The sequence below is a fragment of the Euleptes europaea genome, chromosome 10 (assembly GCF_029931775.1).
Source record: "Euleptes europaea isolate rEulEur1 chromosome 10, rEulEur1.hap1, whole genome shotgun sequence".
In the NCBI taxonomy this organism is placed as follows: Eukaryota; Metazoa; Chordata; class Lepidosauria; order Squamata; family Sphaerodactylidae; genus Euleptes; species Euleptes europaea.
Genome location: NC_079321.1, coordinates 47,441,497 through 47,456,557, shown reverse-complemented (window position 1 = coordinate 47,456,557; position 15,061 = coordinate 47,441,497). Strand labels below are relative to the sequence as shown.

Here is a 15,061-nt window from a genome sequence, read left to right as displayed (position 1 = left end):
ACCGCGGTCACACAGCCCGGATAACCTGGAAGAACCAATTATTGCAAGAAGTTTTACATTAATTTCCATTAACTTCAGTAGGTTGGATCTAAATTGGCAATTTCTACTGATTTCCCCTTTCTGCTGCAGACTCCTTTTATATCATTTCTCAGAGCCCCAATCCCCCAGGAGCAGCATTTTGTGGAGATGTGGGGGGAGGGGGACAGGAAAGTTTCACTCTCTGATAGAAAATTTAGTCTGGTCCAGCCCAGAGGATAGGATAGCTCAGCATACACCTTGCTTTGCACATCTGATGGCCCTCTGTGACTAGGAGATCTAAGTGCACCTTAGACCGGGATGGACTTTCCAGAGTTGATCCAGAGCAACTCTAACCATTTTTATATATCATTTGTTATTGGTTGTCACGTCTTGCTTGAATCAGTCCTAAAGAACAGGCTGCCCTCGGACTTCAGATTGTCCCAATGTAGGACTTAAACAGGGTCTTCGGTAGCAAGAGAAAGAAGTCAGAAACTGACAGGTGCCTTGACCAGCCTGATCTTTTATCTAGTCTGCAAATTTCCTGAATTTATGTCTATGTGCTATCTGAGCTTAGCAGCAGAAGTTATCTAGATATTCCTGCATCATCCTCTCACCGGGAATGGAAACCTACTTAATTAATTAATTAATTAATTAGTACTTTCTTGCTAACAATTAAAACTGCATAATAAAATACATCATAAAACCAATTAAAATCCAGCACTAAAAATACACATTTAAAACAAAATACAGCAAATTAAAACACAAGGCAGGAAAAAGATTGTTGAGAAAACATCTTGACTCACTGGTGAAGAACAGTAATGTAAGGGGACAGATACATATCTTTGAGGAGGGAACCCCATAGTTTTGGCACCACAATGAAGAAGGCCGTATTTTAGGTTGCCACCCATCAAGCCTCAGAAAATGGGGGTACCCAAAACAGGACTCAAAGGACTGTAGCTGTTGGGTAAGTTATTTGGGAATAGGCGGTCCTCAAGGTATGCTGGTCCCAAACAAATTGGGGGCAATGTGGATGGATCAAGATTGGAGTCATATGGTCCCTACAACCCACTCGTCTACATCCTAGTTGCAGTATTCCAAATACTTTAAGGGCATCCCCACAGAGTGCATTGCAGTAACCTAATCTAGATGTCACCAGGGCATGTGCCACAGTTGCCAGATCATTTCTGCCTTAGAAAGGCCACCACTGGTTACCTAGTCAAAGTTATTAAAAGGCCCATCTGGACAGCACTGTCACCTGCTTACCCAGCAGTAGGCCCCAGTCCAGCAGCACCTCTAAACTATAGACCTGCTCCTTCAAGAGAAGTGTAACCCTATCTAGAACAGCAAACACCTCAAATCCCAGGCCAGTCGTTCCACCCACCAGTAGCAATTCTGTCTTGTGATTAAGCTTCAGTTTATTAGCCCCTTTCCATCCCAAAACTGCCTCCAGGCACCGGTTCATGGTTCCTACAGCCACCCTTGGATCATCTGAAAGCATGAGCAAGAGTTGCATGTCATCATATTGGTTCTGCTCAGGCCAAATCCTCAGACAACCTCACTCAGCAGATTCATATAGATGTTGAAGAGCATCAGAGATAAGATGGAACCTGGCAGAACTTCATAGGCCAAGGAACTGAGCAGCATTCACCCAGCACCACCTTCTGAGATATCCCCTGAGGTAGGATCAAAACTACCACAAAATGGTGACTCCTAGTCCGAGCTCTGAGAAAGTATACCATGGTCAATGGTGTCAAAAGTCGCTGTTACTGGTTAATCCAGGGAAAGGTGCAAAGTATTCCATCCTGGAATCAGTTCAAAGTAGGTGGATATGCCATGTCCTGGCTATTTGAGCTTGCTACCCAAATAGGTATGTATACATGTGTCAGGGCTGTAATGGGCAAAGGTGTCCCCCTGCTTGCACAGGCCAAACACATGTATTTTTGGAGCCTATATACTTGGGATCGTCACCTATGTATACCAAGATCCAGATCAACATTCTTAAAAATGACAGGAGACACTTAAACAAATGGGGTTTTTATTTCACAAATGGGGGAAAAGGACAAAATTCATCTATGCAATATAGAAAAGGTAGCAATGAAAATTACAAAGCGGAAAAAGCAATGCAGTATATAACACACAAAAACCTTTCCCTAGAAAACCTGCTGCCTACCTAAATGGAAAATAAACCAATAAATGTAAATAGGCAGCTGCTTTGGCCAAGGATAGATAGTGAGGGTTAAATTCTTGTATGTAAATCTGGATTTGTGTATATATTTTATAGTATAAAATTTATACAGTACCTTTCACTAAAAACAAACATTTTCCATTGATATACAAATATCGTAATCCAGCATTTAAAGGATTTTATATATTTACTTTTGAACATGGAGTGACATCACTGGCTGGTCTGATACAGGTCTGAATCCAGTATCCACACACAACACATTTAATTCGGAGTGCCGGGTTCACACCATATAGACAGAGTTCCTAGCCCCTTTTGTGCATATGTTGCCCTTGCTGGATTGTTCCCGCCACACAGGAACAACCTGACCACATTCATAACAAGTTGTTATTTTAAAAAGCAATCGCAATTACATATAGAAACCAGTGAAAAGGCAAAGGCTGGCTACAAGAGAAGGTCTGTTTATGGAAAACTCCTCTGAATATTTTCCTGTGAATATTTCTCCTCTGAATATTTCCCTGTGATCCACAACATAAATTTTTATTTTCATTACTATCGTAACTCTTTCCTCAAAATAATAAAACGTCCCAACGTCAAAAACCGAGTAGTCTCCACCCAGATTGATTGCTCTAGAACTCATATCAAACAGAATAATACTAAGCAAAATTAAGATTAGTATTAGTTACAAATACTGTACATACTAATAACCTGTACATATTGCAGTACCAATAAAAAGAGAGAAAATTTTCTCATAATAATTATACAAATACAGAGAGGAATACAGTCTAATATTCTCCAGATATTCGCTACATATTCAAATGTTTACCGAATATTCCCTGAATATATGATACCAGTCCTTGGCATTTAATAGTATTTGATCACCATATCTGCTTGTTTATTTTTGGCGGATGACATGCTATGGTGTTGTCAGTATTTTACAGCTGAAAATCTTATGGGATTATGTATTTGATGTCCACCACAATTAAAGCAAAAGAGATGCCAACAAGCCTAAAGGAGTTAACATTTTAAAGCAGCTTTTCGCACTGAAAATACACATTTAAATTTCAAGGTCAATGAATATTTGGAGAAAATAATTTTAGCTCTAGTACTGTAATAGCAACTCTGGTTAGAATACGATTGTTAGTGAAATATCACCACCTCTACCACTGCTGGGCAAGGAGGACGATTCTTTGCCTAAAGAAAAAATGAACTTGTTGAGCTACCATCTTAGCCTGTTTCTCAGCAACAGTGGAAAGAGACTCTCGTTTTGTTGTGTTTTCATTTCAAGAGTGCCCTATGGCTTTGAAATGCACTCTTATCTATCAAATCAAAGCACATACATTTACAAAAAACAAACCCCTACACAAATGTCAATCAGAATCCCTTAAAATTCCTCAGGATCTGAATACATATTCAGTCATAACAAACAGGCATAACAAACCGCCCTGCAGTTCATCAGCTGCTAATGCTTGTTTCCCTTGCAGATTTGGGTAGACAAGCTGAAATCGCATGCTGAGCCCAGCTGTGCCTGAGCCATCCACTGGATCAGTTGAGAAGTAGGGGCAATCGATACATTTCATATTGCACATTTCATATGGGAAACTGAACATTTACCAAATTTCAGGCCATGCCCATATGTCGGTCAGTATGAATAAAAGATAAGAAGCCTTGAACTTGGCTTTCAGACAGTTTCACCTTTAAAAAAAAAATAACCCAAACCATACTTTTTCCCCTTCAGCTGAGAAACAATTCTTTTCAGCATTTTTCATCACGCACTTATACAATTGCAAAGGATGCTTCCTAAAAATCTCACTTTGTTTTACTTGTCTTGCTAATTAGCCCTTTCCTATTTTGCACATTGTACAAACATCTAGAGTGCAATTAATTGGCCAAGATTGGTTTCTAGAACACAACAAAGGAGGCAAATGATAGTGACACTGTGCTAATCTGAGTCAGCAAAACTAATTCTGTTAAACTCATTTGAACCCGAGACTTGATCTTGTGCTACTAAAGTCTGAAAAACTTAAAATTGCATTGTAATGGGCCTAAAACAAATCAAAAAGCAAACTTTATTGATATAACATACCATACAATACAATTCAATACATACAATACATTCAATTATAACAACCGGTCAACTATACTCAACCTTACATTTCCCGTTCAAAAATACAACCAGTTATTATATATTTTTAAAAAAGCAAACTCAATGAATGGCTTACACAGTCTTTTCTTATAAGTCATAACACCAGAACACTCTTCTTATAAATATATTTTGTTATTTCACTTGAATCACCAATTATTATTTTTTTGCTAAACAAATCTGACCAAATCTATATACATATAAAAATTGGAATTTTTTTCATTTTAACAAACTAGCCAGAATTTGGCCTGAACATGCTGTCCCTATTGGGAGATCAGACTCTGGCTGGAATGGTTATAGGAGAGAACAATGAGAGGAAACACTGTTTTTTACCTGTGGATTTTCCTTTCCGAGAGAACCCTCTTGAGAGGATCATGCCCCTTCCTGTTAGATGTATATCATTCTTTTGTTTCAGATACAAATTCCTGCAGGGAGAACTAGACCTATGAGTTTTACTCATTTTTGTTACCAATGGCTGCCTGCCATAAATTGAATCTCAGCCTCCGCTGAGAGAACTTGAGAAGCCTCCTCATCCAGACAACCATTGTCCAGAAAGGCTAAGGAGAGGGAGGGGGGGAGAGAGGGAGGGAGGGAGGGAGGGAGGGAGAGAGAGAGAGAGAGAGAGAGAGAGAGAGAGAGAGAGAGAGAGAGAGAGAGAGAGAGAGAGGGAGAGAGGGAGAGAGGGAGAGAGGGGGAGAGGGGGAGAGGGGGGGAGGGGGGGGAGGGGGGGAGGGGGAGGGGGAGGGGGAGGGAGAGGGAGAGGGGGAGGGGGAGGGAGAGGGAGAGGGAGAGGGAGAGGGAGAGGGAGAGGGAGAGGGAGAGGGAGAGGGAGAGGGAGAGGGAGAGGGAGAGAGAGAGAGAGAGAGAGAGAGAGAGAGAGAGAGAGAGAGAGAAGTGTAGTATGGGATACATGCCTTCTTAGACCAGCCACATGTACAGAAGGCTTATGTGTACCAAAAACAGTTCACAGGAGAGGGAAATTCCTGAAGAACTATCTGAATGCGTTCCACAGAAATCACACTCGTTTCCACAGAGGGCACAAGACGATAGACTCTGCATCACTTCAGAGTTATAGCTTCTCATTGCTCTTCTCCCTATGAAAGAATGGTCAACAATGATGCTGGAGTATGACAATCCTATCACAACAAATTTAAATTTTGTATGCTTTAAGGAGAATATATTAATTCATCATTGAAGCAGGTATCTAAAACGCTACATGGCTGACATGGTTGTTCAGTCCAAGGTCATAGAAATCCTGCTGTGACACGTGTCTACAGGGGGGTCTCAGACCTACTCTACAGTGATTTGGACTCACACATCATCTCAAGACAAAGGATATACAACATGCTATACTGCAATTACAGGTACAAGTTGTTGGGTTATATTATTGTTGTTGTTACTGTTATTATTGTTGTTACTATTATTGTAGTTGTTGATGTTATTTTAGGAGTGGTTGGAATATTTTTTGATACTATATTTTTGAATGTCTACAAATATTGCATAAGATGAATAAATTAGAAGTGCCAAAAATTCAGTTACAGTTACAGCCTTAATGATATGTTCTTTTGCAGTAGGCCTCATAAGGTTTTTACTCCAGCACTGATCCAAGCTTTAGGACAAACCAACAGGAAAACAATTATTTTAGGCCAACTGCAATAAGATATTGGCTGTGGCTTCAGAAACCCAGAATATATTTCACATATAATTTTTTGTAAGTAAATGCCCTTCAGCAAATTTCTGAGTTTTCCGGGGAAATAGCTTTAAAACAATGCAACCAAGTTTTGTTTTAAAGCTGGACACATTCAAGGAAAAATAATCCACCAGCATTTCTTCCTTTTTAAAAGTAAATCTTCACCAATGCACATCATGACTTGGTTTAGAGCCCTGGGAAAATTAGGTCAACTAATTTCTGTTACAAACAATGTCTTTCAACCTGCAGGTTTTAATTCAAACAAACAATTGTATAAATGATGCTTTAAGTGATGAGAGCAGTTCTTGTAAGAAAAGTTTTCATAAATTCTTGAAGAAAGTTCTGTTATACAAGCAATTAATCAAAGACAACCAGGCTATATCCATGTCTTCCAAAAGTATATTCTATTAATTAGACTTTGCATTCATAAAAACTAGCTGTGCCAAGAAATGCATTCAAATAATGTACCACATATATGGTATGCATTCATTGTATTTTACTCTGAACAATGGCCCCAGAGTGGATCAAAAAATCTGCACAGTTAGGTCATGTACTTAGGGTAGGGGATGTCTACAAAATGGGTCAGCCTTCAGGTCTACAGAAAAATCTGAAAGGGGAAAAAAAGCCAACCTTACAAGGCAAACAAGGAGCTCTCACTATATTTTGTCACAAGATCACAGCCACCATTCTGAGGGTTGCTTAAGAACCTCATAAACAGGAGATATCAGGAGCAGTGGGAAAAGGAGGAGGCAGGAGGGAAAGGAGGTGAGCAAATGTGTAAAGTGGCAAGGAAGGTAGAAGGCAGTGACACTGAGTGAGTGAGCTAGGCAGATGCAATGGGGAAGGATTAGGAAGCGGTGCAGGTACTGATAACCGAGCATGACAGCAGTAGCTGGGAAGGGAGGGGGAAGTGGCAGGGGAGAGAAAGGGAGCAGTAGGAGGAAGAAAAAAGGAACAGGAGGAAGCGGAGACCAGCGGGTGTGGGATTTCCTCTTCTCAGCAAATTCCTCAAGGGTTTCCGCTTGTACTACTAATTATGATAAAAGAAGGTAGGACTCATAAAGGCCCATATTAGGCAAACTTTTCACTAAACTCTGTGTGTCAGTGGTGTCCTACCCTCTAAGCATGCCTGTCTTGCCTAGCTGGACATCTGTGCATAGATGTTAACATTTATATATAGTCTACACATGAACAGTATGGGCACACACCTAAATTGCACAACCACAATCTTATATGCAATCTAGGAAGTAGCTATTTATCTTGGAACTCTTATGTTGATTTTACAAACTTGAGACCTATGAATACTTTACACACATTAATGTGCACCTGGGGGAACCTGGGGTTGTAACGCATGTGCCAGTAGGCAAGCAGGTAAGCACAATCCTACTCTTCCACCACACACAGCATCTACCCAATGACAAGTTCACCGAAAGAACATTCTAGAACACCATTAGTTTTCCTGACACCTTTCAGTATTAGGGCCACAATACAATGCAATCTAACTGAATATGGGAATGTTCCACATGTATCTCCTATGTCAAAAATATTTTTCCACATATTTCTTGTGCCCTGTGTCACCACCACATCCAAACGGGGCTTCATATTCCATTCCTAGGCAATGCACAAACTACTTTCACATTGGGAACTTGCGTATCTGCTGTGGGTGGAGATCAGGTGGATGAGAGAGTTCTCTTTTGAATGAGATACACCTGTCTCCCAGCTTCCTACAACGCCACAACTCAACATGCTCTTTGCATATAACATGGGAAAGAATAACTCATTTCTTAACTCCAGGAAATCACAAGAGGTGCACAGAGCCACTTCCAGAACCTCAGCATGCCTGAGTCTTTCTCGGGTCTCTCATCCTTTCCAATTTAATGGCTTAGAAGGCTCTTACCCTTAATAATGACAAACCTAAGCATTCCCCTGTCAAAAATTTCCAAGTTATTCTGTCCATTCTTATTTTTTCTTTTCCATCAGGTATATTTTAGTACAAACCTTGTGCAAACCCTACATTTTAATTAAAAAAATATTTACTTTATAGCCCACCTTTCTCCCCAATGAGGACCCAAAGCATCTTACATTGTTCCCCTCTCCCCCATTTTATCCCCACAATGACCCAGTGAGGTATGTTAGACTGAGAGTGTGTGACTGGCCCAAAGTCACCCAACCAGCTTCCATGGCTGTGTGCCCTCCTTTCCTTCTGTTTTCTGAGAGCCAGCAGCATGGTGTAGTGGTTAAGAGCGGTGGTTTGGAATGGTGGACTCTGATTCCCCACTCCTCCACATGAAGCTAGCTGGGTGACCTTGGGCTAGTCACACTCTCTGAGCCCCACCTACCTCACAGGGTGTCTGTTGTGGGGAGGGGAAGGGAAGGTGATTGTAAGCTGTTTTGATTCTTCCTTAAGTGGTAGAGGAAGTCAGAATATAAAAACCAACTCTTCTTTTTCTTCTATACAACTCTTGACATAAGAATACTATCACACTAGTAGCCACCTAAAAGATAATTATTAAGTTGGTAACTGAACAGGTCCAACATTAGTTCTTTATTTTAGAACACAAGGGATCAGATCCGTCAACTGGTGTCAACCAAAAATATGCTACCACTTGATGCCACTTAAGACAGAGAAAAACATTGCTGCTCCTACTGTGAATGGAATTAAATTTGTTTCTATTAATGCTTGTGCATCACACACAATCCGCCATTTAATACCCTTTATTAAATTAAAGAGCTCATTCCTCACTGTGCTGAACACAACTAGGTATTTCAGCACTGAATGTATTGTCAAAACTGATGTGCACTTACTGGGTTCGTAGTAATCCACTACATTTACGGAAGCATCTTGAGTATTTGCAACTTTGAAATATCTCACAGTTGGAACATCCACACAAAATTCTGTTTTATTCAACTGGAAAATAAGATAGGATACGTTCAAAGAACAGGACATGCTTCTGAAAGGTACGACAATATGACTCAATGCCTAAGGTCCTCACTGCTAAAAAGAAATAATGCCAGCATTTCATGGAATGGTTGAACATTTTGCATGAACAAACATCAAAAGCTGTGCAAGCAGTTACAAATGCAGCCTCCCACCAAACAGGGTGGGCAGATGGCATTGTCAAAGTATATTTGCAGATAACAGAACATGCCACACACTAGTTCATTCACACATGTACACACACAGGTTCCAAATTCATGGGGAAAGAATTCACACAAGGCCAGGGCTCCCTCCCACTTTCTTTCTTATGCGGAGAGCACATTCTGGAAACATGCTGTAAATTCCCATTTGGTATGCTGTATCAGTTTCAGTTCTGCCCACTGACAGTTTTCAAATGTTGATTTTAAATTGGTGGGTTTGATATATTTCATTGCGTTTTGTTGGAGTTTGCATTGTAAGATGCCTTGAGCTCCTGTGAGGTACAAAGGTGGCTAATAAATATTTAAAATAAATATAGAGTATATTCAGCAAGCTGGGTCCACAAAATCTCTATTCAAAAATGTTGCATTTACTCCTGTAAGAATCCCTATTTTGACTACAGAAGTAGGATGACTTCTTATGAGAATACTGTTGTTTTACCAGTTCAAAAAAAGGATTATTTAGATTTTTAAAAATAACCGTGTATATTACGGTAATAATTTTAGTCTAATGGAATTATGACAAAGGGTAATATTTTTGTCTAGTGTTGACTTACGTAGTCCAAATATAAATATAATTTGCCTTCATCTTTCTCCACTTTCCTAATAATATCATCTGGTGGCACAAAACCAGGTGTCAGAGAGAAACCACTCAACAATCCAACTTCCATAAGAACCATACCAGTCCTTGAAGATGTGTCAGTTCCCAAATACCTAAAAAGGGGGAAAGGAGAAGAGACATTTCATTTGGAAATAAAACAATCAAATACTCTAGTATTAAAACCTTTATGCAGAAATGATGAAAGAATGGCTTAGTTCCGAAACCTGACTAGGCTGAAGAGTATGAATGCTCAGGTGCAAGGATTCTTACAAAATAACTGGTGGTGTTCCTGTATGAGCATATGATATGACACATTCTTCCCACCTTTGACTGGGCAGTGTCACGCAAACTGTATGAACATAGAGCCATATGAGCTACACGCTGTGTATAAGCCTAGTGAAGGGCATGGGTGCTCATTTTTCCACTGCAAAGATAGAGGGCACAGGTTCAAGAAAATGGATTGGATCCCGTAGAGAGTTTCCATGGACAGAAGGATTTCCATCTGTGGAATATGAATTTCCCTACTCTACCCTCCTGCTGCAGTCCAAAATGGCAGCCAAAATGCTACTCCTGGTGAAAGGTAGGGTTGCGAACTCCCAGGTGAGCCCTGGGGATCACCCAGGACTATAACTGATCTCTAGATCAGAGACCAGTTCCCCTGGACAAAATGGTGTTCTGGAGGATAGACTGTATGGCATTATACCCTGCTGAGCAACCTCCTCTCCCCAAACCCCACCCTCACCAGGCCCCACCCCTAAATATCCAGGAATTTTCCAATCCGGAGTTGGCAACCCCAGGGGCAGGAGCTCTTCAGGAACAGCATGTGGATGAGTCTGAGGTCTGCTGCAGGAGGGGGAAACAGTAAAAAAAAAACCACTCCCCCCTCTGTCATACACACACACACACACATGTCCTTCCATAGAAATCTTCTGTGGGGTCCAAGACAGTTTTTGAACCAGCTCCCAGTTACTTGGGAAAAGCACAATTGTGTCTAAGGGCCAAATTACATGCAATGGTGTTCTTGTGGCTGGCAGGAGGACCCCCTCACCATGTTAAAGTGGAGCAGGCTGAGGGACTCTTATACCTCTGCTGCCCCTTATAGCCCCCAAATGGCTATACATCCCTCTCCAGTGGCTGTTTCGGAATTTGAAAAGTCATGGGAGGTGGAAACAATAGCTCTGCACTGCAGGTCTGGTCAGGATAGGGCCCTCACAGCATTTTAAACATCATACCCTCGCTCACGTCCCAAAGTTAGAAATGCACTCCAGCTGTCCTAACCTGTAACCTTGCAGTTACCTATGGAGTAACGTAACAAAACGCTTGTGTAGAATATTCATTTCCCTACATTTGGAAAATATTAGACATATATTCATCAAGTGATTAATTTGACCCAGATTTGTCCGCTGCCACAACTTGCAAGTGAGTATTTCTTCTGCCGTCTCCTTCTTCCTCCTACAGGGAAGAAACCAAGCCCTGTGACAGAATAAGAAAGGGGAGGTGGAAATGCCAAGAAGATGCCTACTTCTTGCCTGCTAGGGGAGGTAGAATGACAGTGGCAAAAGATATTGTGTGAAGGCAGGAACTCCCTTGGGCTATACTGAGAACCGAATCATCTTTTTCTCCAAACGAGCATGGATGATTGAGCAAAAATAGTTACAACCAACATTAATAAAATTAACAGTAGTTAAGATAGCCTAGGCCAAATCCTATTCTGGAGTTTTAAGGCTTTTAATTGGGGTTTTACTGTTTTACATTTAGAAATTATTATTAATTTTATTGTTGATATTGCCACTTCTGTGCACAGGTTTAACTTGGGGTTTGTCTGCGCACGTCCTCATTCTCGCTCCTCCCTCTCACTCATCCTTCCCAGCTGTCATCCAACCCCTCCTCTCTGAGTTGGAGAAAGAATCGGGCAGCCATGCCGCCTCCAATGCCCTTAAGCAGCTGGGCGAGCCGTCCAGCTGCAAGCCTTATTCCAAAGGCAGCAGCAGGGTGAAATGGTGACCTGCGCAAAGCAGGATGTGTGGGTTTTTAAAAAAAAAATTAACAAGTGCAGGATTAGTGATAGAACGATGAATAGTAAAAGACCAAGTGAGTGTTCACCCTCTGTATGTCTGGTCATTATGAGGTTTGTTTTGGTTGCTCACTTGCTCACTCTTGTTCCTGAATGATTTGTTCCCCCTTTCCCCTTCCTCTATCCTGGATTCCTGATTCCAAATCACCATCCCTCTGAGATGGAGGAGGAGAGAGAGAAGGAGGCAGCAGCAGCCAGGGGAGGAAAAACAAGGGGAAAGATATCCTCTTAGTCAGCGCGGCAAGTGCTTGAGGTTGCCCACTGAGGCAGGCAAGGAAATGCTCCTCTAGTCCCACTGTAATCTCCCCATGCTTGCATGTGATGTGGCAGCACTGGTGGCAGTGGCTACTGTGAGTGTTGGGGTGTGTGTATATGTGTGAGTGTGTGTATCTGTGGATGGATGCCTTGTGTAAATGAAACAGCAGCATGGAGCACGCGGGCACATGCACAGTGTGTAAACACACACACACTTCCCTGGGGTGGCAGGGAGTGATTCTCTGTTTTGGTTGAAAATGGCAGAGGAGGGACTAATGCATGCGCCAATGTAGGTCACCCTCTGTCTAGTGATTTACCACTAGAGCACATACGTAAACAAAAAAACTTTTTAAAAGAGGGGTTGCAAGTCGATGACATCAGGCGCTGTACATTTTAGCTGTGGATGCATAAGTACTCCGGGAATTTCTTTTGGGGGAAAAAGCCCCTGTGCATAGTAATTTGAGAATTCAAATTCAAATGCTGTGCATTAGGAGAACAGCATTTTGAACGCAAACAGCCCATGCATAAAAGGCCTGTACATCAAGCAGAAATAAATCTACTGAAAACTTAATTTGTTGATGGTCCCATTAAGTAACACTTCTGATAATTTGCATAATTGAACTAAAATAATTTAATAAAGCCTCTAGGGTTTTCCTCCTTTCTCAACATCCAGTGACTGCTCACGAAAGCACTCCCTCGCCCACGATGATAATCTCAGAACATTTTAGATACCTGAAAACCACATCATCATGTCAACACATGACTAGACTATGAAAATATATTTGTAGCTTTTTATTTTATATGAGATAACACTTTAGTGATTTCTGATGGAGTTCTTGAAATAGGTATCAGAAGTATACTCTTTGGCAGGAACAGTAAAGCACCACTGGTTCCCTGGAAGGGAGTGTGCCTCCTATCTCTACTCTGAATGCCTGACAGTAGTTAGAAGTAACTGAACAAACCGTTGCTTTTTCTACAAGGACAATTTGCAAGCGAGGAAGACTCGCTTTTCAAAGCCATGCTCACAGGCTTGGCAGCATGGTGGTTTAAATACAGATACGGCTTTGAAAGAAGTTCAGCACAACCGCTGACTGAAGCTGGCTCATGAGATTAGACACAAATAAAACCATCTGTGGGATGAAGTGCCAGGCCAAAGTAGCTGCTATTGAAAACAAATAACTAAGCTGGAACAGCACACATTGTGTCTGTGTTGTAACTGTAGATGGGAGGAGACCTGACTGCCATCAAGGTGCAATTATTTTCTACAAACAAAATTGGGTTTTGGATCTCATTGAAAAACTGTTGCCTCCAGGCTGGGCCCTCCAGTTTGAACAGATGGTCTATAGTCTGGGCTTATTCTATTGTTACTGGTTCTTGACCACTGCCTTTTGGACCTCACACCTTGCCTCTGCACTTGCCTGCCTGGTGGATTTGGACAGCTTACCTGAGCTCAACTATACTCCGTGGACTTCCCCTCCCTTTGGCCCAACCCTGAGATTGTTTTGGCAGCTCCGTATGAACTTCTGACTCCCTGGATACCTGATCTTTGGTTTCATTTCAGACTCCTATCCTACCAGGCATGAACATCAGTGCCTGATGCATTGCTCCATTAAGGAACGGGAGAATAAGCTTCAGGCATCTCTGACTGAGAAGGGGAAGGGAGGATTGGATGGTGACATGGGAGGGAGGAGAACAAAGCTCTGTATTCCAGTATGAATTCTCTGTATTCGTGAACTGGATTAGACCCTTAATTTATACATTATAAAAAAAGGTAAAGGTCCCCTGTGCAAGCACCGGGTCATTCCTGATCCATGGGGTGACATCACATCCCAATGTTCACTAGGCAGACTTTGTTTACGGGGTGGTTTGCCAGTGCCTTCCCCAGTCATCTTCCCTTTACCCCCAGCAAGCTGGGTACTCATGTTACTGACCTCGGAAGGATGGAAGGATGAGTCAACCTTGAGCCATCTACCTGAAACCGACTTCCGTTGGGATCAAACTCAGGTCGTCTTTATTTAATTCACCCTCACTACAGCCATATGAAGAAGGCCATAAGTACGCTTATTTTACAGCTAAGAAATTGAATTTCAGTAGGAGACATTTCCTCAGAGATTCTTGGGCTAAAATCCTAAGGACACTTTCCCTATTGAACAACGTAAGACTTATTTCTCAGTAGACTTGCTTAGAATTGCTCCCTTGTTGACTCTCTGACTGATGTGAGATCTGAAGGGTCTCTCAAATCCAACAGCCCAACAGCTGCATTTTAACTATGTGCATTGTTTTTAAATTGTGTGTATTCATTACGTATTGGGTTTTAACTTGATGTGAGACGTTTATGATAGTTTATATTCTTGGAGCTTTTGTTGTTTTGTTAGCTGCCTTGAGTCTGAGGAGTTAAGGCAGGGTATAAATAGTCTTAACCAAATAGATAAATATCAGTCAGATGATAGTGGTTCTAAAGGGATATAAAACCACACAGCTAGCTACATCTTGGTTGCAATATTAATTGTATGTGACTAACTATGAAGTCAAACAGCCTGGTCAAGGTAGGGATGGTAAGCTTTAATAGGATTCAAAGAAAAACCAGGAAATAAAGTACACAGAGGAGGAGAAGGAGAAGAAGGAGAAGGAGGGGAAGGAGAATAACTTGCTACTTTATCCGAAACAATATTGACGCAGACATGTACCCTTGATTCATTGGGATTACAGCCTTGGTGGGGTAATTGAATTATTAGAAACAATGGCAAGTTTCATTTAATAATATTTTGTTAATAATATTTTGTTTCTAAATGTGTCTATCATTTACTTGATCAAACTATCACTTCTTCTGTTTCATTATGTATACAGTATCTGATCCCTTTCAAAACATGTTATTCAGGGGAAAGCTCTACATAAAGATACAAAAGTGCTCACCTGTCTCACACGTTATAAACATTCTATATATACAAAAAGAAGACAACTGG

The 15,061-nt window shown here is 41.3% G+C and overlaps 1 protein-coding gene across 1 annotated transcript in view; it reads right to left on the bottom strand.

The window, feature by feature from the left end:
- Positions 1 to 5,261: 5,261 nt before the first annotated feature.
- CD109 (CD109 molecule) overlaps positions 5,262 to 15,061 on the bottom strand; it is a 95,301-nt gene continuing 85,501 nt past the window's right edge. The window contains exons 31-33 of the mRNA XM_056856180.1: positions 9,726 to 9,882; positions 8,839 to 8,941; positions 5,262 to 5,437 (exon numbers count right to left, since the gene is read on the bottom strand). Of these exons, the coding sequence (XP_056712158.1) occupies positions 5,262 to 5,437; positions 8,839 to 8,941; positions 9,726 to 9,882 (436 nt within the window). The remainder of the gene's footprint in view (positions 5,438 to 8,838; positions 8,942 to 9,725; positions 9,883 to 15,061) is intronic.